Here is a 21,509-nt window from a genome sequence, read left to right on the forward strand (position 1 = left end):
GAAACAACATCTGTCACAGTGCTTCAATCCAAACAAGTTCAGAATATAAACAACAAATGCGCATGAACTTATTCACAGTTAACATTGGTCATACACTTCAGTCTGCCATATTACCAACACCGGAGAAAAAATATGGGTACAGGAAGCACCTTCTCCTCCAAATAGATCGCCTGCCTATAATGGAGGAGATTGAGCAATATTTTGCAAGCTGCTTTGCCTTACACTTGGACAACCCCATAATCCTCAAGCCCCTGACCACCAGCCTGTGGACATGGCCCAAGCTGCCAAATATAAAAATATCACGCACACACACACACACACGCACACGCACACACGCACACGCACACGCACACACACACACGCACACACACACACACACACACACACACACACACACACACACACACACACACAAAAAGTACAACCTGTGAAGCCTGTTCTCTTGCCTTGACTCTCTCTCTCTCTCTCTCTCTCTCTCTCTCTCTCTCTCTCTCTCTCTCTCTCTCCCAGACTCTGTGAGGTTGGTCAATGGGACTGGTGCATGTTCAGGCAGAGTGGAGGTGAAGTCTGAACAGTCATGGGTCTCAGTATGTGAAGGTGACTTTGACCAGCAGGATGCAGAGGTGGTCTGTAGGCAGCTTGGCTGTGGGGCTCCTTCAGTCATCATGGGGGCCTTCTTTAAAGACATGAATACTCAATGGTGGAATGAGCTAATGTGGACCAAAAAGTTCCAATGTGAAGGCAATGAGTTGTTTCTCCGGGACTGTGGAACCTCAGGCTCAATTAGAAACACCTGTGCACCTGACAAGGCTGTTGGAATCATCTGCTCAGGTAAAAGACAAAAACATTTGGTTGGGATTATTGTTTTATTTCAAATTTGTATTGTTTACTCTCTTGTCTCTATACAGAGCCTGATGATGTCAGGTTGATGGGAGGAACCAATAAATGTACAGGTATACTGGAGATGAAACACCAGAGAGAGTGGAGACCAGTGGTTGGGTCTGACTGGAACCTGAAGTCATCATCTTTAGTGTGTAAACAGCTGGACTGTGGCTCTGCTGTTTCAATAGAAAGGAGTTCTGGTTTTATCGATCAACCCGTATGGAGGTTTACATCTTCCTGTGTTGGGTTTGAGTCTTCACGAAGGGAGTGTTCGACAAAGGAGTCTCTTAATTCCATTTACAGACTGGAGCTGATCTGCTCAGGTAACACAGTGACTTAAAAGACCCTGTTTTGAAGCATTTTTTTCGGCAAATCCAGATCCACCATTTTGGAACTTCCGGTCCCGAAAAGCAACCGCAAACAAATGTTATAGACCGTTCACTAAGCTTCGCCACCCTAATATTAAGGGGACCGTACCTATGTTCCCCAGGTTCTATGTTCCCCAGATTCTATGTTCCCCGCAAAAAAGGTTCTATGTTCCCCACTTACCAAAAAAGGTTCTATGTTCCCTGGGTTCTATGTTCCCCTTTTACCTAAAAAAAGGTTCTATGTTCCCCGTTTACCCCAAAAAAGGTTCTATGTTCCCCATTAACAAAAAATGCAGGAAACATACATTTTTAATTTCCAATTATTAATAACATCTCTGAACACACACAACTGAACATAATGGGGAGAAATTACTATCAGAAACTTGCCCGCCCCTTTCCCCTGGTGGCCATCTTGGTGCTATAGAGCACCTTGTAGCAACTCAAAATGTAATAACGGCGTAATAACAGTTCATAATATAATAAACTAAATGTCATAAAAGCTCATAATGTAATAAAATCATGAGCGATAGCGCAATAACGGGTTTTTGCATAATATAATAACGTAATAATTTGTTACATTAAGATTTTTTTTTTATATAATTGTTTTTGGCTTTATCTGCCTTTTATTAGATAGTATACAGTAGTCTGAGAGGAAATGGGGAGAGAGAGATGGAAGTGACACGCAGCAAAGTCCGTCGGGATCGGGAGTCGAACCCGCGACACGCTGTGCCCGGACCGCCACGCCAGCCGTCCGGGCCATAACTGGTCAAATTGTTGAGAAAAGTGTTACATCTTATAATCAGTATCAGTATCATGGTCAGTGTCATGGTCAGCATCATGCTCAGTTTCATGGCAAGTGTCAGTATCATGTTAGTATCATGGTCAGTATCATGGTCAGTACCATGTCAGTATCATGTCAGTATCATGTCAATATCATGTCAGTATCATGGAAGTATCATGGTAGTATCATGGTCAGTATCATGGTCAGTATCATGTTAGTATCATGGTCAGTATCATGGTCAGTATCATGTCAATATCATGTCAGTATCATGGTAGTATCATGGTCAGTATCATGGTCAGTATCATGTCAGTATCATGCCAATATCATGACAGTATCAACTTTTTTAACATCATATAAACACCATAAAAGGCCTACACCAAAATGTAGGGAAAAAAATAAAACCTTGTCAGACAAGAGGAAATGCTTGTCAAAAAGGCAAGGGGGTTGGGGGATATAGCCAATAAAAAAAACATGCATCATTAACAACAACAACAACAACAACAAAAGCAAAACAACACCAGAACTACACTAAAATTGAAGAAATTCCAGTAAAAAATGGAAGATATGCCTATCAAATTTGGCAATATCAAAAATGTACACGGTCTAGCCCATGTAAATGATACGGCTGACAGCCCTCCAGTATGAAAGCAGATCTCTGTGGCCCTGATTGTATTGCGGTTAAACATGAGGTTAAACATGAGGTATCATGATGTCAGTATCATGTCAGTATCATGGTCAGTATCATGTCAGTATCATGTCAGTATCGTGTTCAGTAACATGTCAGTATCATGGTCAGTATCATGTCAGTATCATGTGTCATGTCAGTATCATGGTCAGTATCATGTCAGTATCATGGTCAGTATCATGCCAATAGGGTTAGTGAGGGTTTAAAATGCTCATTTGTTAATTGCATGGTCTTCTTTCTCTCAAGTTCATTCTTCTATGTTTCTATGGCTTATTGTGCATATTACTTATCATTGCTTCTTTCTTTTTTCTTTCTGCATTCCCTGGCCCCGCTTATCGCTGCTTGCAGCTATATTTGTATTTATTTTTGTGTGTAAAAAACGTTTTAACGTTTTAACGTTTTTAACTTGCAGAAGCAAGCTGTTTGCAGCTGGATTTTAATAATTTACCTGGTAAAATATTCAAAAACTTTTTTGAGCCAGAGCTCCAAAATCTCTTCTGTTAATCTCGTCAACAAGGCCTGCATGCACTGGAAGAATGTGCATGCCATTACTATTTAAACAAACAAAATACAGGCAAATCTTTTTTCACTTCCAAAGACAGATGGATCTATGGCATCTAATATCAATCAACTTGGCATCAACTTAAACTATCTCTCTCTCTCTCTCTCTCTCTCTCTCTCTCTCTCTCTCTCTCTCTCTCTCTCTCTCTCTCTCTCTCTCTCTCTCTCTCTCTCTCTCTCTTTCTCTCTCTCTCTCTCCAGAGTCTGTGAGGTTGGTCAATGGGATTAATTTATGTTCAGGCAGAGTGGAGGTAAAGTCTTATTGGTCATGGGTCTCAGTGTGTGAAGGTGACTTTGACCAGCAGGATGCAGAGGTGGTCTGTAGGGAGCTTGACTGTGGGGTTCCTTCAGTCCTCCAGGGGGCGCTCTATGGAGACTTGAATGTGCCAATGTGGACCGCAGAGTTCCAGTGTGAAGGCAATGAGTCTGTTCTCCTGGACTGTGTTACCTCTGACTCAACTAGAAACACCTGCTCACCTGGCAAGGCTCTTGGACTCACCTGCTCAGGTAAAAGTCAAACTACTCTTTTACTTTGGATCATTATTTTATAATTAAATAGGATATTTGATGTTTACTGCCCACATCTTGTCTCTGTACAAACCCAGGGCCTGGTGATGTCAAGTTGGTGGGAGGAACCAGTAACTGTACTGGTATACTGGAGATGAAACACCAGAGAGAGTGGAAACCAGTGGTTGTGTCTGACTGGAACCTGAAATCATCAGCTATGGTCTGTAGACAGCTGGACTGTGGCTCTATTATTTCAACAGAAAGGAGTTCTGGTTCTATCGATCAACCCGTATGGAGATTTACATCTTCCTGTGATGGGTTTGAGTCTTCACTAAGGGAGTGTGGAACAAAGGAGTCTCTTAATTCAATTTACAGACTGGAGCTGATCTGTTCAGGTAACAGAATGACTTAAAAAACTGAAAGCAATCTCCATGGTGTCTTGTTTAATGTACTGTACATAATAAAATACGTATATGCCCCCTCCTCTCTCTCTCTCTCTCTCTCTCTCTATCTCTCTCTCTCTCTCTCTCTCTCTCTCTCTCTCTCTCTCTCTCTCTCTCTCTCTCTCTCCTCTCTTCAGACTTTGTGAGGTTGGTGAATGGGACTAGTTCATGTTCAGGCAGAGTGAATGTGAAGTTTAATCAGACTTGGGTCTCAGTATGTGAAGGTGACTTTGACCAGCAGGATGCAGAGGTGGTCTGTAGGGAGCTTGAATGTGGGGCTCCTTCAGTCCTCCAGGGGGCGCTCTATGGAGACGTGAATGCTCCAATGTGGACCAAAGAGTTCCAGTGTGAAGGCAATGAGTCTGTTCTCCTGGACTGTAGAACCTCAGACTCAACTAGAAACACCTGCTCACCCGACAAGGCTGTTGGGCTCACCTGCTCCGGTAAAAGTCAAACTACTAAACACCCAGGACCTGATGATGTCAGGTTGGTCGGAGGAACCAGTAACTGTACTGGTATACTGGAGATGAAACACCAAAGAGAGTGGAAACCAGTGGTTTGGTCTGACTGGAACCTGAAATCATCAGCTATAGTGTGTAGACAGCTGGACTGTGGCTCTGCTGTTTCAACAGAAAGGATATCTGGTTCTATCGATCAACCCGTATGGAGGATTGCATCTTCCTGTGTTGGGTTTGAGTCTTCACTAAGGGAGTGTGCAACAAAGAAGTCTCTTAATTCCACTGACAGACTGGAGCTGATCTGCTCAGGTAACACATTGGGCCCGATTCACTAAGCTGTTTACGCCCATATTTTGAACGTAAAGGAATTTACGCAACTTCCCACGTTAGTAGTCTGATTCATCTCTTTCTGTCGGTTAATTTTGCGGGAGGTCCGCTCATTCTCACGTCTGCTCGGAGGCAGACTTACATGGGATCAAAGCTTGCGTATGTCTTTAAATGCTTTATTCTTCATGCTAAATCCATTAAAATAGTACCAAACCTCAATAAGCCCAAAGTCACTTATAATAAATGGACATGGCAGCATTGTTCAGCAATTTGAAGTTGTAGTTGGATATTTCATTTCCTGTTGGCTTTTATGGTGTGAAAAGGGGCGTGGAACAATGCAAATGAACTTCTTGGGAATGTGCTTGATCCGCACATTTGAGGGATTTACCCACCCCTTTAGTCACTTTATTTACACGTTATTTACGACCAGCTTAGTGAATCAGGCCCAATGATTTAAAAAATGACAGCAATCTCTATGGTGTCTTATTTAATGTATTGTATATAATATATACTTATATGCCCCTGCCTCTCTCTCTCTCTCTCTCTCTCTCTCTCTCTCTCTCTCTCTCTCTCTCTCTCTCTCTCTCTCTCTCTCTCTCTCTCCCAGACTCTGTGAGGCTGGTGAATGGGACTAGTTCATGTTCAGGCAGAGTGGAGGTAAAGTCTAATCAGTCGTGGGTCTCAGTGTTTGAAGGTGTCTTTGACCAGCAGGATGCAGAGGTGGTCTGTAGGCAGCTTGGCTGTGGGGTTCCTTCAGTCCTCCAGGGGGCGCTCTATGGAGACGTGAACGCTTCAATGTGGACCAAAAAGTTCCAGTGTGAAGGCAATGAGTCTGTTCTCCTGGACTGTGGAACTTCAAGCTCAACTAAAAACACCTCCTCACCTGAAAAGGCTGTTGAACTCACCTGCTCAGGTAAAAGACAAGCTACACTTTAGTTTTTTATCGTTATTTTTTAATAAATAGTATACCTCAGGCCTCAACTATAAACACCTGACAAGGTTGTTGGGGTTTCAACCGTTTCCCCCCTTTTCCGTTCCCTCCATTGGCTCTTAGTTACTGCCTGCACCGAGAACAAAACACTGATGTTGGCTTAAGGCAACCAAAGGCATGGCACCTCCTTACCTTCAAAGCCTGATCCAACACTACAAACCTTAACAATCCTTCAAATCAGCTAACACAGGGAGTCTGTCTGAACCTTCCTTAAAACACCTGAGACAACGCTCCACACGGCCCAGACTCTTCTCCCTCTTTGCTCCTGTGGTGAAGCACATTCTGTGGGAAAGTCTAGCCTTGTGAAGAAAGTTGAGAATCAAGGCGGTTTCTTCCTCAATGGTTAATTTATCTGGGAAGAAGATTTACAATTGGGTACACAAATGATGACTTTATGGTAGACCAGTCCCAGAAGTGAATCTCCGTACTTTGTCAGAGCTTATATAGTCAATGCGTACATACTACATGGATGTTCTTCTGTGTGTGTGTGTGTGTGTGTGCACAAATGTATGTGTGTTCTTGGTCTGAATATGTGTGCTTGTTATGTTTAAGTGCGTGTGCGTGTATATGTGAATGGACATGGATGAGCCCCAATGTGCACGTGTGTGCGTGCCAAGGTGCTGTTATTCTGTCTGAGGTCAATGGCCATCTGTTGTATACCCCTGCCCTGACAGAAAATCTGTGTTGCCTGGGTCTGGTGTCAGTGCAATGAGTTCATGTTTGAGTTTGTGTGTTCCAAGCTAGGGCTTTCACGACTACATATTTTTACTGGTTGACTAATTTGACCCAGTGGTAGTCGACTAGTCTAAATTACCTATAAAAAAAAAAGTGTTTGTTGGTGCCATTGTTTCAAAGCCATTACTATTATTATTATCCTCCTGCCTTTATTTTCTATGCCGTTTAAGGGAAGCGCTTCTGGTACAGCAGCACAGCAGCACAGCAGCGCCTCCAAGGATCCTCAAAAGGGGGTTATTGCATACTTTTGACCCCCTTTAGATAAACTAGAAAAAGTGCTCCTCGGAGCACTGCCAGACCCCTAGTGGTTGAAATCTGAAGATACGTCGCGCGAAGCTTGGCCAATCAAGGGGACATGTAGGAAAAGAGGGACAGGTAGGAAAAGAGGGACAGACCGACCGACAAAGCCTCATGTAGGCCGACCCCCTGGGTCTGGCAAAAATAAAGGCAGGAGGATAATAATAATAGTAATGGCTTTAAAACAATGCAAAAAAGTGAGCGGTGCTATTTATGAGTTATTAATTTCATCATGCATCTCGGTAGCCAATCACAGCACGTCCTGCGAAGTGACGTGCTTACATTTTTGGGCGGTGAAACCGCCCCTATATGTGAGGTTTGGATATTTGCACCCCGCAATCCTGCGCTGTGATTGGCCACCAGTGTACCCCCCTAACCCTGCACCGTGATTGGCCAATCACAGTCTATTCAGGACTGTGATTGGCTAGTGAAACATGACACATGTGCATAGCCCAATAAATGGGACTATGCACTTAAAAAAAACACATTTCTGTTTTTTTTTAAGTGAACTTCCATCACTGTGATGACCACTGTGACCACACCGCCCACTTCACACTGGGTGTGATTTTTTACATTATTATTAATTTCATCATGCGTTTCGCTAGCCAATCACAGCGCGTCTGCGAAGTTTGAAGTTAATTTCATCATGTGTCTCGCAAGGTTATTATAGTTAACTAAAACTAACGAAATAACGAAAACTAAAGGTGAAAAAAACATTTCAGTTAACTAAACTAAATAAAAACTAAAAGAAAAAAGAAAAACGATAACTAACTGAAACTATATTGTGTGTTTACAAAACTAACTAAAACTAACTGAAATTATAGTCAAAATGCCCTTCGTTTTAGTTTTTGTCAATATTTATAAGCCTTTTAGATTTAAATTAATTCGATTCATTTCCCCTGCGCAGTTCTACGTCAGTTGCAGTCACCGTTGGTCCGCTGACGTAGTCGCCCCAAAACACCGTCGCCCCAGGGCAAATCCGGCGGTATTAGAATCACTGGTACGCGAAAGAATTGGGGGCGAGTGTGTTTTGGGGTGAGTTACTCCGGTCGTTTTCAATGTGCATCGTAGCACGTGAGCAGCACTGACTGACTGACTGACTGACTGCACGGCACTGCACGTTACTTTATAATGGTGACGGAGAAACAAGTTGGGAGAAATATGGTCCTATATGGGATTTATTTGAATACAACAGCAAGAAAGACAATAACAATTGCCTTGTAGTGCAAACGGGTGATACAATGTTGAGCAATTATCAAGGGGAAAAACCCCACGGACCACGGTGTAAAGTAACTAAGTACATTTACTCAAGTAGCCTACTGTAGCCCACTTAAGTACAATTTTGAGGTACTTTTGCTTTACTGGAGTATTTCCAATTTTCTACTTCTACTCCACTACATCTCTCAGAGGTAATGATGGTACTTTTACTCCACTACAATTATTTGAAAACTTTAGTTACTAGTTACTTTGTAGGTATTTTGATTATTATTACAAAACATACATTATACCCACTTCATTTTGGCCATTTGAAAATAGCCGATCTACAAGCTTGCAATGCTTTGGACATTCTGCAGAATGAGTTATTTTACCTTTGTTTGTAATTTTGATACCAATACTTTTGTGCTTTTACTCAAGTACATTTTGAATTCCGGACTTTTACTTGTAACAGAGTATTTCTACATTGCAGTATTGATACTTTTACTTAAGTAACAAATGTGAGTACTTTTCCAACCACTGATAGCGAGTACCTTGACAAGCAGTGGTGGACAGTATCGGAGTAAATGTACTTGAGTACTGTACTTAAGTACAGATTCTGAGTATCTGTACTTTACTTGAGTATTAGATTTTTTTGATACTTATTACTCTTACTTGAGTACATTTCCAAGACAAATATTTTACTTTTACTCGAGTACATTTTTATGAAGGCTGTAAAGTACTGAGTACTTTTAGGTTGGCTGTTTCTTTTTTCTCCCCTAAAATGTAATTGGCCACACTTCTGCTCTCACCCTAGCCGTGTTTCTGGCTTCCCCCTCCGCTCGCCTCTTTGTTACATCTTATAGTATTTAGTTCTGGTTTCTTAGTCATTTCTATTTTCGTTTGTATAAGTGTTTCTGCAGGCTTTCTGAATGAATAAAATGTAATTTTGTCCAATCTGTATGGTAGAGTATGTTAATACAACTTAACTTATACATTTGGGGCCGTTATATTTTGTCTCCCTGCTCTTCTATTGAGACATTTAGACTGTGTCAAAGGTCATGTCTCACCTAGCCACAGGATCTGACATGAATTTTGACCAGAATGTGTTAGTATAGGAAATCAGAGGTTGTTTGTGTGGAGACCAAGCAAGTGGACTTGTCTCTGTGCCATCTTGTTTTGACAGGGTGAAGTTTGCCGCTGTGCATGTCAGCGTCATCTTGTTTTGACAAGGTGAAGTTAGCGGTTGTGCGTGTGGGTACATAATGAAACATCCTCTGCTCTCATGAGAGTAGAGGATGTGGTCACAAAGAAGGCTGTATGTCTAGCACATGTCTAGCACTGAGAAATTACCTAACCACATGCCTTGCAAACAACACCTTCCTCTCTGCAACCACCATCTCTGCAGGCAAGGATGCCGATTATGTTTGGTGGGTAGGGTACTCAACAACAAGTCACACACACATCAACCAAGTTTTAACCCCTTAATCAGAAATACCTGATGAATGTCAGTTGGCAATAAAATACTTTTTTTGCGGTAAGTGAAGACAGTGTGCACGATCACCATTCTTTCCTGTCTCATGCACTGGCTGCCTGCTCCTACGCACCTGTCCCAGTGTGCAAAAGGACCTTTAGTTTTTTTTACTACATTTCAAGTCATACAATTTGATTATTGGCTGACGATGAAACCATAACTGGCATAAGGACTTTGCAGATTACAGGGAGAGAGTTTGAATGACAGAAATCTGTTCACAATAACACACAGTATCAGAGCGGGTCATCACGCATCCTGTGCACGTTACAAAGCATCACAAAATAGTCATCCGACCGTCACATTTCCTGTGGGTGCTCGTATTGGTATTTAACACAGAGTAAATCATTGCCACTGCCGACGGGACAGTGCTTGAGGTAGTCAAGGACTTCAAAGGACTTTTACTTTTACTTTTAGTTGTACTTTAAGTATTTTTAAAAGCATGTACTTTTGAATACTTAAGTATATTTAAAAGCAATTACTTTTTTACTCTTACTTGAGTAACATTTTGACTGAGCTACTTTTACTTGTAGTGGAGTAAATTTGACCAGTCGTTTCTGTACTCTTACTCAAGTACTGGGGTTGAGTCCTTCGTCCACCTCTGTTGACAAGGTAGCCTCTCTGAGCACCTCGGAAACCTGAGACCCCTGGACCCTGTGTGTGTCATGAAAGGGTTTATGTTCATATATTGTATGGCTATTTTGATTTATACCAGGCACAGTACATTTTGCACTTAAGGCTGCTATCTTGTGGACTGTTGTATGGATGGTTGATTGTCAAACAGTAACTGAATGATATATATTTTTAAATGGTATCTTTTGTTTTAGTTTTTATTACACAATACTTACTTTGACCTGTTGAATCCTGCACCTGACAAAAAAATCAAAGTATGAAAAAAAAACTAAAACTAACACTAAAACTAATAAAAACTAAACTAAAACTAAGCGTTGTCACAAAAATAGAAACTAAATAAAAACTAGCAAACCCGCTCTAACTAAAACTAACTGATTTTTTTTGGTCAAAACTAACTAAAACTAACTGAATTAGAAAAAAAAAAGTCAAAACTAACTAAAACTAAACTATAATAAAAAATCCAAAACTATTATAACCTTTCTCGCTAGCCAATCACAGCACGCCCTGCAAAGCTTAGCCTATGGGCGTGTTTTCCACAGCATGGCATCACAGCTAAAGACACATTTTCACGACGGAAAGAAAAACTTTCACCACGGATGGGTCCTAAACCCTCTTATAGGAGCGGTTGCACCGCTCAAAAATAAACATTTTTTTTAATCAATTATTCGACTAGTACCAACAATGTTGACTAGTGGTTATACTAGTCGACTAGTTGGTGAAAGCCCTATTCCAAGCATGTTTTGTGAAAGTCCAAAGTTAGGCAGATTGTGTGTGTAATGTATATGCGACACTCCCAAACTGGTGAACTAACTCCCCATTGCAGTTAGAACTGCAGACTCACTCCCAATGTTCCACCGTAATCTGAAGACTCACTTATTTGACTCCACCTCAGCCCCTAGCACTTCACTCTCCCCGTATCCCTTCCTGCCACCTTCTGCTCAATTTAAATATTCATTGTTTACCTGGTATCCTATAGTTAATCTACAGATTTCTTGGTTTCACTGTGATCCTAATTTACTGAGGAAATACACTGTCTCTCTGAATTTTATGTATGTGATTAACTTGCTTAAGTTTAAGTCACTCTGGATAAGAGCGTCTGCTAAATGGCACATTTGTACATTTAACTGCTCTCTTGTATCTGTACAGAACCTGGTGATGTCAGGTTGGTGGGAGGAGCCAGTAACTGTATTGGTAGACTGGAGATGAAACACCAGAGAGAGTGGAGACCAGTGGATGTAGGGTCTGACTGGAACCTGAAGTCATCAGCTGTAGTGTGTAGACAGCTGGACTGTGGCTCTGCTGTTTCAACAGAAAGGAGTTCTGGTTCTACAGATCAGCCTGTATGGAGGATTACATCTACCTGTGCCGGGTCTGAGTCGTCACTAAGGGATTGTGGAACAAAGAAGTCTCAGCATGTCAGTGGAAGGAATTCCATTGACATACTGGAGGTGATCTGTTCAGGTAACACACTTAGTGTTTACTATAAGAATATATAGGGGAGAGTTTGTCAAAACTATATTATGATAACATTTGGGAAAGTTTATTTGGGTGACATTTTTCATAGCGAGACCTATAGAAGGTGCTGCTCTCTCTCCACCTGAACAGTGGGTTGACAGTGGAGGAGTTCACCTGACAGTTCACAGCATCTGTTCAAATGTTGTTCTAGTCTTGCACATCCCCATTGGAGATTGAACCCAGTACATGTAGCACAGAACAAATGCATTTGTTCCATGTTTACATATCTGATGTTTCAGCAAATCACCTCTGTCTTGTTGCAGATATTCTGTTTAAGCCATACATCATGGTTTCTGGGTACCAGCAGCAGGTGTTAGAGGGTTCTGACTTCACCATCACCTGCTCTATCCAGCCACAGTACCGGGGAGGCTCCTTCCACCTCACCGACACTAAAGACAACATAACCCACCCCCAGACAACTGTCAATCACTCTGTCAACTTCCGATTTCTTGCAGCTAACCACACCCACCAACGGAACTACAGATGTGTTTACCACATCAATATTTTTCCTCATGGATTCTCCTCTGAGAGCGAGCTCCTCTACATCACTGTCAGAGGTAACCTGAATGAAATCATTTCAGTTTTGGCAACTTGTACAACTACATTTTACAAATTGTTTTCGTTCTTCAGCTGTTTACAAAAAATGTTTTAGACAAAGCAGAAATACAAAAAATTAAAAAGCTTAAATCAAGATGCATGGATAAAACATTTATGACTATCACTGACGTTAACAATGACCTGCTTTTACTACAGATAACTATGACTAAGACAACAATGAGATAAAAGTGGTATAGATCAATGAACAAAAACGAGTAACAAACAGACAAATAAACAACAAAAGGAGATAAAAATGAGAGACATTAAAGGAAAGAAGTAATGGACATATTATATACACTTAAGACAAGGGGAAAAAACATATAGGAGGGTACCGAGAGGCCCGGGGAAGAATGATGTTAATGTATAGTTGTTATTAAAATGTGGAAGGGCTTTAGTGGTCTACTCTATTAGAATTGAATGAACTTTTAAAGTACCAATATGAAACTCAATCAAACAGACAGGACACACGAGAAAAAGTGAATTCGATCAAATTAACTTTTTTAAATTGAGATTTGTTTCTTACACAATGTTTGGTTTTTATTCCAACATATTTCTCTCACAGCCAATGCATCTGACATTGTCAGAGTTATTGTCACAGTGCTGCTACTACTGCTGTTTATGCTGTTATCCAGATGCCTCTATCATCTCATTACGGTAATGTATAACTCTATGTAATGCAGTTTGTTAATGTTAACTGTTTATATTTAAGAGCGACTGATCTGATCCAGTAAGTTAAAGTTGGGGGCTGCTGCTGTGTTTCTCCAGCACGCCAGAAGGCAGAATGCAGGAATGGAGACCATAGAGATGGAGTATTACTTTGCTGTTTCTGGTGCTGAAGCCGGACCCAGTGGAGTCCAGGACACAGAAGAAGATGTCCAAGGAGCTCATCTCACATCCATCACAGTGTTAGTAATCCCAGAGTTCCCAGAAGCTCTCGCATACAGTATTAGAAGCGGTTTATGAAGCTGTTAAACTGCATTCACATTCTCCATTAACTTGTTCTGATAAACGTTATAAATTGTTTGCATAAATAGCTTCAAAAAGTATAAAACATGTGGAAAAAGTTCAAATCAGTGAAAAGTACTTCAGTGGCCTACTGGCAGCGTGCATGCAAAGTTTGAAGCTGATTGCTCCAGCGGTTTGCAAGATTATATAACAACACTATGTGCTACTAATAACATGTACTTTATGTGCCACTAACTATACCAATGATGATGTTCCTCTGTTAGGTGGTTCCGATCCAACATCACACGTGTGGAAGCAGAATACCTCTTGTTGACTCATGGAATGGATGGAAGCTTCTTGGTCAGGCCCATTAAGAGTAAATCTGGGGTCTTTATTTTATCTGTTCGGTGAGTGTTGATAATGTCAGTAATCATTTTTTCAAAGCCTGTGCATGTTGTCCGTCTGACACATATAATCTGCTACTAATATCATGTAATTTCTCTATCATAAAATGTACAGGTATAATGGAGCAGTCAGACACATTAAGATCCGTAAAACAGGAGAGTGCTATGATCTTGAGAGTGGGGAGAGGTTCGCCTCACTGCCTGTCATGGTGGAGTATTATATGGACAATCATGGGCAACTTAAAGATACAAATGGAGAAGTTATTGAGCTCAAATATCCACTACATTGTGCAGACGCCCTGGCTCAACAACGCAAAAACCTTTCACGGTATATATATATATATTTTTTTTACCGTAATTGCAATTTCCTAAAAGGGATTTTATGTTCATCTGAGTATAGACTATGCCCATATAGTATTTATATTTGAGAATAAAGCCAATAATTCCATTTTATTGTCATTCATAGTGTCAAGTGTTTAAATTAAATTAAATAGAATTAAGCTAAGATTTTTCACAATCACAATGCTTATATTGAATGTCTCATATTTCATGTGTCACGGGTACGTCTCAAAAGTTGTTGGTTTACTCCAATCACTTACTAGATTACACTGAAATGAAAAGTACAAATCTAATAAGAAAATATCTTTAACTTCATCCTTTTGAGATTTACTTTTGTCTCTTGAGTCAACAAAACAAAGTTGTATTGTATGCACAAGTTTTATGACTTAAAGGGACTACACCATGAATTTTAACTTTTTCTTATTTTTTGTGTGTTTTTGGTCTCCCCTACCTCTCTTCTATGATCAAAAATACCCCAGTTTGAACACTCAGGCTTTCACAGCAAATCTGGGGTTTTCTGTAAATTGGTCTCAAAACAGGCCAAACTGATTTGGTCCCTGACGTGACGTCACGTCAGGGAACAATTCCTCCCGTTTTTCAGTTCCAATCTTATTTTTTTCATATTTTTTTGTTTTACTTATTCCACACAGAACCAGGAGATAACATGCATACAAACTGGCTCAATAGCGCCCCGTGCCAAACAGGACAATGTGGTATTGCAGGTGAAAGTGTTTTATAAGCCAGAGAGAAGTTAGTTGGAATGAGTATATCTGAGGCTTGATTTAGGCTCAAACCTTTTGAAAAACGTTTGAGGGACATAAGCAATATGATATTAAATATTATTATTATTTTTAAAATTCATGGTGTAGTCCCTTTAAAAATTGCTAAAAGATAAATATTATTGCTGCTGGTAATAATAGTTCATGGATTATTGTTATTGCTGAAGAAATCATATTCAATTAATATTGAGGGCTGTAGTGGTATGTGTCAATCATAAATTATTGTTATGGCCTGGCAGAGACTATGTCTTGCACCTTGTCCGTCCGTCCGTCCGTCCGTCCGGCGCTATAACACGCCGATTCGTGTTTTTTACCTATAACTGCACCAATCTGTGTAAAACTTTGTTTGCGCACTCCCTAAAGGCTAAGTAAAAACCTTTGCCATGCATTTTTCACATCTGCCTTGTATAGCGCCACCAGGAGGCCGATTTATGTAAAACAAATTTTTCGATATTACTCCTTCAGATTTTATCCAAATTTCACGCAAATCGGTACACGTTTGCAGGAGTGGCCCGTTTTGAGTGCCCCAAATCATGAACGCAGTGCCCTAAACTTTGCATTCACACTATGTTGAGGAACAAATGCCACCCTTTTAACATATTACCCTATTATAGAGCCACCAGGAGACAGATTTTTGCAAAACATCATCTTTTTTATATTACTCCTAAAAATGGTGTCCAAACATCACCCAAATTGGTACACTTTATCTCTATAGTCAAGTGATATAGACGGATCCGTCTGATTTTTCATATTCCATCCTGATTGGCGATTTACATTACATACAACATTACTGGCCAACAATAACCTACCCGGCGGAGACCTGTGCTCCAAGGAGCACTTTTTCTAGTTTATTTTAAATCTCTGGGACCCCCAACACTAAAATCCTCAATGATCATTTAACTTTAAGAGAGTACATAATGGAACAGTCCATTGTTACGTTCTAAGTCTAAGACTTACAGACCAGTATGGGTCCATTTGGTTCCTAACTGTCAATAATTAAGCTGAGGACCCCCTGGAACCCCCTCAAGGACCCCTGTGGGTTCTATAACCAGTGTTATAGTGTACTGATCCTTCAAGTGAGGCTCGATTAAAACACCATCAGCGTTAATGATAGCTATGTGCCACTAATAACACATACTGTATGCTTACTGTATGTGCCACTAATAATAACACGTCATATTGTATGTGACAGGATGTTCCACTAACTGTAACATGATGTTCCTCTGTTAGGTGGTACCGATCCAACATCACACGTGTGGAAGCAGAATACCTCTTATTGACTCATGGAATGGATGGAAGCTTCCTGGTCAGACCCAGTAAGAGTACATCTGGGGTCTTTATTTTATCTGTATGGTGAGTGTTGATAATGTCACTGCCCACAGCCAGTAATCATTATTTCAAAGCCTGTGCATGTTGCCGGTCTGTCACATAATCTGCTACAAATATGTCATTTCTCTGAATGATGATAATGATGATTATCGTTTTATTGTATTTTTTACAGGCATAATGGAGCAGTCAGACACATTCAGATCCAGAACACAGGAGAGTACTATGATGTTGATGGAGGGGAGCAGTTCGCTTCACTGCCTGTTCTGGTGGAGTATTATATGGAGAATCATGGGCAACTTAAAGATACAAATGGAGAAGTTATTGAGCTCAAATGTCCTCTACATTGTGCAGACGCCCTGGGTCAAAGACGTAAAAGCTTTTCAAGGTATAAAAAAAGGGGGGAAAATGCATATCCTAAAAGGGATTTTATGTTCTTTGGGGTATAAACTATGCCCATATAGTATTTATTTTATTTGAGAATCCGATAATTGTCTCTGCCAGGCCAAAGGCATAGCCAAGACTATGTTTTGCACCCTGTCTGTCCGTTCGTCCCTGTGTCCGTGTGTGTCAGTCTGTGAACGGCTAAACTCCGGCACCGTTGGCTTGATCGCAGCAAAACTATGCACACACACTCCCTTGATGCCAGAGCAGAACCTCTGCCCCAAATAGCGCCACCAGGAGGCAGATTTTTGCAAAACATTATTTATGGGCGGTGAAACCGCCCCTATAAGTGAGGTTTGGAAAAATGTACAAATATCCTGCGCTGTGAAACCGCCCCTATAAGTGAGGTTTGGAAATTTGTACAATTATCCTGCACCGTGATTGGCCAATCACAATCTATTCAGGACTGTGATTGGCCAGTGTCACATGACACATGTGCATAGCCCTATATAAGAAACCATAACTTGAAAAAAACCATAAATTGGTTTTTTTCAAGTTATGGTTTCGTCCATCATAAAGAGTGTTTCAATAAATGTATTTATCTTTTGTACATGATTGGTTGACTCCATTCAGTATTGTGATTAGCTAGCAAGACACCGCCCACTTCACACAGGGTGTGATTTTTATATTTTATATTACTCCTACAAATTGTGTCCAAACAATACGCAAATCGGTACACATTATCTATATAGTCAAGTGATCAAGACGGATCTGTCCGATTTTTCAAATTCCATCCTGATTGGCGAATTCCGAAGATTGCTGGCCCACAATAACCTACCTGAACTGGCGGAGACCTGTGCTCCGACGAGCACTTTTTCTAGTTCTATTTTGTTTTCATTCATATCAATGTACCTTAGTAAAATGTCATTCAGTATAACGCTAAGTGATAAAATTAAATATAATTATGCCAATATTTCACAATCACAATGCTATATATCCATGCTTAGGCTGGCAGAAATATTACTATCCAGAAAAATTACATCATTTTATATTGAACACCACATATTTTATGTGTCACGGGTACAACTCAAAGGTTGTTGGTTTCTTCCAAAATCTTAAAAAAGTCAAAGTAAAATCGATGAAAATATCTTCATCCTTTGAGATTTGCTTTTGACTCTGAGTCAAAAAAAAATCACACCCAGTGTGAAGAGAGTGGTGCCTTTCATGAGTTCATTTCATTAGTTACTTTTTACAGACTTTGATGACTTCAATGTATTTTTACTCATTTTAAGTACTTTAAAATGTTTGTACAGATTTGTACATGTTTTTACTCATTTTAACATATTTTAAGTATTTTTATGCATTTTAAGTATTTTTACTCATTTAAAGTATTTTTACTCAGTTTAGGAACTTTAAAGTATCTTTACTAATATTTAAGTATTTTTACTCATTTTAAGTATTTTTACTCATTTGAAGTATTTTACTCAAAAGTGTGTGTGTGTGTACTGTACTGTACTATACGGTCTGTACTGTACTGTACCTGTACTGTACTGTACCTCTAACTGTACTGTACTGTACTGTACTGTACTGTACTGTACTGTACTGTACGTACTGTACTGTACTGTACTGTACTGTACTGTACAGTACTGTACTGTACTGTACTGTACTGTACGGTCTGTACTGTACTGTACTGTACTGTACTGTACGGTCTGTACTGTACTGTACTGTACCTGTACTGTACTGTACCTCGACTGTACTGTACGGTCTGTACTGTACTGTACCTGTACCGTACCGTACCGTACCGTACCGTACCGTACCGTACCGTACCGTACTGTACTGTACGGTACTGTACTGTACTGTACTGTACTGTACGGTCTGTACTGTACTGTACTGTACTGTACGGTCTGTACTGTACTGTACCTGTGTGGTTGCATCTTTGTGTTGCAATCAGCCGCAGCTGTTGAGGCTGTGCTCAAACATAGAGAGGCCGTGCTCATACGGACACACAGACGGACGGACACACAGACACGGTCAAATGTAGGAGTGGTTGGCACCACTCAAAGAACTGTGTTATAGTTAGGATTGAAACACTGTCAGTGTTAATAACAGCCATGTGCCAAATAACATACTGTATGCTTACTGTATGTTCCACTAATAACACATACTGTATGTCCTACTAACTGTAACATTATGTTCCTCTGTTAGGTGGTACCGATCCAACATCACACACGTGGAAGCAAAGAACCTCTTGTTGACTCATGGAATGGATGGAAGCTTCTTGGTCAGACCCAGCAAGAGTAAATCTGGGGTCTTTATTTTATCTGTACGGTGAGTGTTGATAATGTCACTGTCCACAGCCAGTCATCATTATTTCAAAGCCTGTGCATGTTGCCCATCTGTCACATAAAATTTGCTACTAATATGTCCTTTCTCTGAATGATGATGATTATTCTATTGTATTAAAAAAAATACAGCGATAATGGAGCAGTCAGAAACATTAAAATCCGTAAAACAGGAGAGTCCTATGATGTTGATGGAGGGGAGCAGTTCGCCTCACTGCCTGTTCTGGTGGAGTATTATATGGAGCATCATGGGCAACTTAAAGATAAGAATGGAGAAGTTATTGAGCTCAAATATCCTATACATTGTGCAGACGCCCTGGGTCAACAACGTAAAGACTTTTCAAGGTATCACATTTTTTTAATTGCAATTTCCTATATGGGATTTTATGTTTATTGGAGTATAAACTATGTCCATATAGTATTTATATTTTAAAATCCGATTATTCTATTTTATTGTCATCGATGTATCCTATTAAAATGTCATTCAGAGTAACGCTAAGTGTTTAAATAAAATACAAAATAAAGATATAATTATGCCGTTTTTTCACAATCACAATGCTATATCCATGCTTAGACTGGCAGAAATATTACTACCCAGAACAATTACATAATTTTATATTGAATACCACATATTTTATGTGTCACGTGTACAACTCAAAAGTTGTTGGTTTGTTCCAAAATCTTACTACAGTAGATTACACTGAAATAAAAAGTAAAAATCTTTGAAAATATCTGTAACTTTAATCCTTTGATATTTGCTTTTGTCTCTGAGTCAACAAAATAAATGTGTATTGTATGCACATTTTAAATATCTTTTAGAATAATAAAAACAATTATTGGATCCCATTCAAGGATCCCTGTGGGTCCTATAACTAGTGTTATAGTGTACTGATCCTCGATTGAAACACCATCAGCGTTAATAACAGCTATTTGCCACTAATGTCACATATATGCTTACTGTATGTGCCACTAACTGTAACATGATGTTCCTCTGTTAGGTGGTACCGATCCAACATCACACATGTGGAAGCAGAATACCTCTTGTTGACTCATGGAATGGATGGAAGCTTCTTGGTCAGACCCAGTAAGAGTAAATCTGAGGTCTTTACTTTATCTGTACGGTGAGTGTTAATAATGTCACTGTCACAGCCAGTTCACATAATCTGCGATATGTCATTTCTCTGAATGGATATGTTGTTGCCGTTTTTAAGTTTTTCGTTTTTTTTACAGGTATAATGGAGCAGTCAGACACATTAAGATCCAGAACACAGGAGAATACTATGATGTTGATGGAGGGGAGCAGTTCGCCTCACTGCCTGACCTGGTGGAGTATTATATGGAGAATCATGGGCAACTTAAAGATACAAAAGGAGAAGTTATGGAGCTCAAATATCCACTACATTGTGCAGACGCCCTGGCTCAACAACGTAAAGACTTTTCAAGGTATCATTTTTCATTGCAATTTCCTGAAAGGGATCTTATGTTCATTGGAAACTATGCCCATATAGTATTTATATTTGAGAATAAAGCCGATAATTCCATTTCATTGTCATTCATATCACTGTAACCTAGTAAAATGTCATTCAGTATAACTCTAAGTGTTTAAATGAAATAATGACAATTTTTCACAGACACAATGCTATCCATGCTTTGGCTGGCAGAAATATTACTATCCAGAAAAATGACATCATTTTATATTGAATGTCACATATTTTATGTGTCACGGGTACAACTCAAAAGTTGTTGGTTTGTTCCAAAATCTTACTACCGTAGATTACACTGAAATGAAAAGTAAAAATCGATGAAAATATTTGTAACTTCATCCTTTGTGATTTGATTTTGTCTCTGAATCAACAAAACAAAGTTGTATGTATTCACATTTTAAAAGAAAAAACAGTATTGTTGCTAGTAATAATAGTTCATGGAGTCATTATTGTTATTGCTGAATGAGTAATATTGTGGGCTGTAGTGTCATTCATAAATGATTTATTTTACATCTCTGGAACCCTCCATACTAAAATCCTCAGTGGTCATTTAACTCTACGAGAGTAGAGAATTATGTAACATTTTACATTTTTACACTCTAGGTCTAAGACTTACACAGCAGTATGGGTCCATTTGGTTCCTAAATATGAATAATTTGTCAGGGTTTCAGAAAAGAAAAACATTTAAAAATAGTTCAAATAACCAATCTACAAGCTCACAACGTGTAGATGTAGATCGGTTAGTTGAACTATTTGAAAATGTTTTTAAAAATTGTTTTTAAAAAAAATGCCAAAGAAGTTTAGGGATAATGGGTAAGGCACCGGCGGAAATAATGGCCCATATGTGTCTTGCTCAAGGACACTTCGACACATGGCTGAGAGCTTGAACTCACTCACTAACCATTCAGCTATGGCTGCACAAATGCTGTTGAATGCCTATTGTATCCTTACTGTATGTTTCACTGATAACACAAATTGTATACTTACTGTATGTTTCACTA

At 39.7% G+C, this 21,509-nt stretch overlaps 1 protein-coding gene across 1 annotated transcript in view; it reads left to right on the forward strand.

Moving 5' to 3' along the window:
* Window positions 1–21,509, forward strand: part of LOC308102975 (scavenger receptor cysteine-rich type 1 protein M160-like) — a gene marked incomplete at its 5' end in the record, with an annotated part of 29,197 nt that overhangs the window by 6,774 nt on the left and 914 nt on the right. The window contains 18 exons of the mRNA XM_080452828.1: window positions 511–831; window positions 1,071–1,205; window positions 3,518–3,784; window positions 3,883–4,179; window positions 4,365–4,994; window positions 5,620–5,925; window positions 11,540–11,854; window positions 12,172–12,465; window positions 13,068–13,159; window positions 13,271–13,410; window positions 13,735–13,857; window positions 13,970–14,182; window positions 16,203–16,325; window positions 16,474–16,686; window positions 18,888–19,010; window positions 19,157–19,369; window positions 20,023–20,145; window positions 20,255–20,467. Of these exons, the coding sequence (XP_080308954.1) occupies window positions 511–831; window positions 1,071–1,205; window positions 3,518–3,784; window positions 3,883–4,179; window positions 4,365–4,994; window positions 5,620–5,925; window positions 11,540–11,854; window positions 12,172–12,465; window positions 13,068–13,159; window positions 13,271–13,410; window positions 13,735–13,857; window positions 13,970–14,182; window positions 16,203–16,325; window positions 16,474–16,686; window positions 18,888–19,010; window positions 19,157–19,369; window positions 20,023–20,145; window positions 20,255–20,467 (4,141 nt within the window). The remainder of the gene's footprint in view (window positions 1–510; window positions 832–1,070; window positions 1,206–3,517; window positions 3,785–3,882; window positions 4,180–4,364; window positions 4,995–5,619; window positions 5,926–11,539; window positions 11,855–12,171; window positions 12,466–13,067; window positions 13,160–13,270; window positions 13,411–13,734; window positions 13,858–13,969; window positions 14,183–16,202; window positions 16,326–16,473; window positions 16,687–18,887; window positions 19,011–19,156; window positions 19,370–20,022; window positions 20,146–20,254; window positions 20,468–21,509) is intronic.

Source organism: Gymnoscopelus braueri (assembly GCF_963280865.1).
Source record: "Gymnoscopelus braueri genome assembly, chromosome: 16".
In the NCBI taxonomy this organism is placed as follows: domain Eukaryota; kingdom Metazoa; phylum Chordata; class Actinopteri; order Myctophiformes; family Myctophidae; genus Gymnoscopelus; species Gymnoscopelus braueri.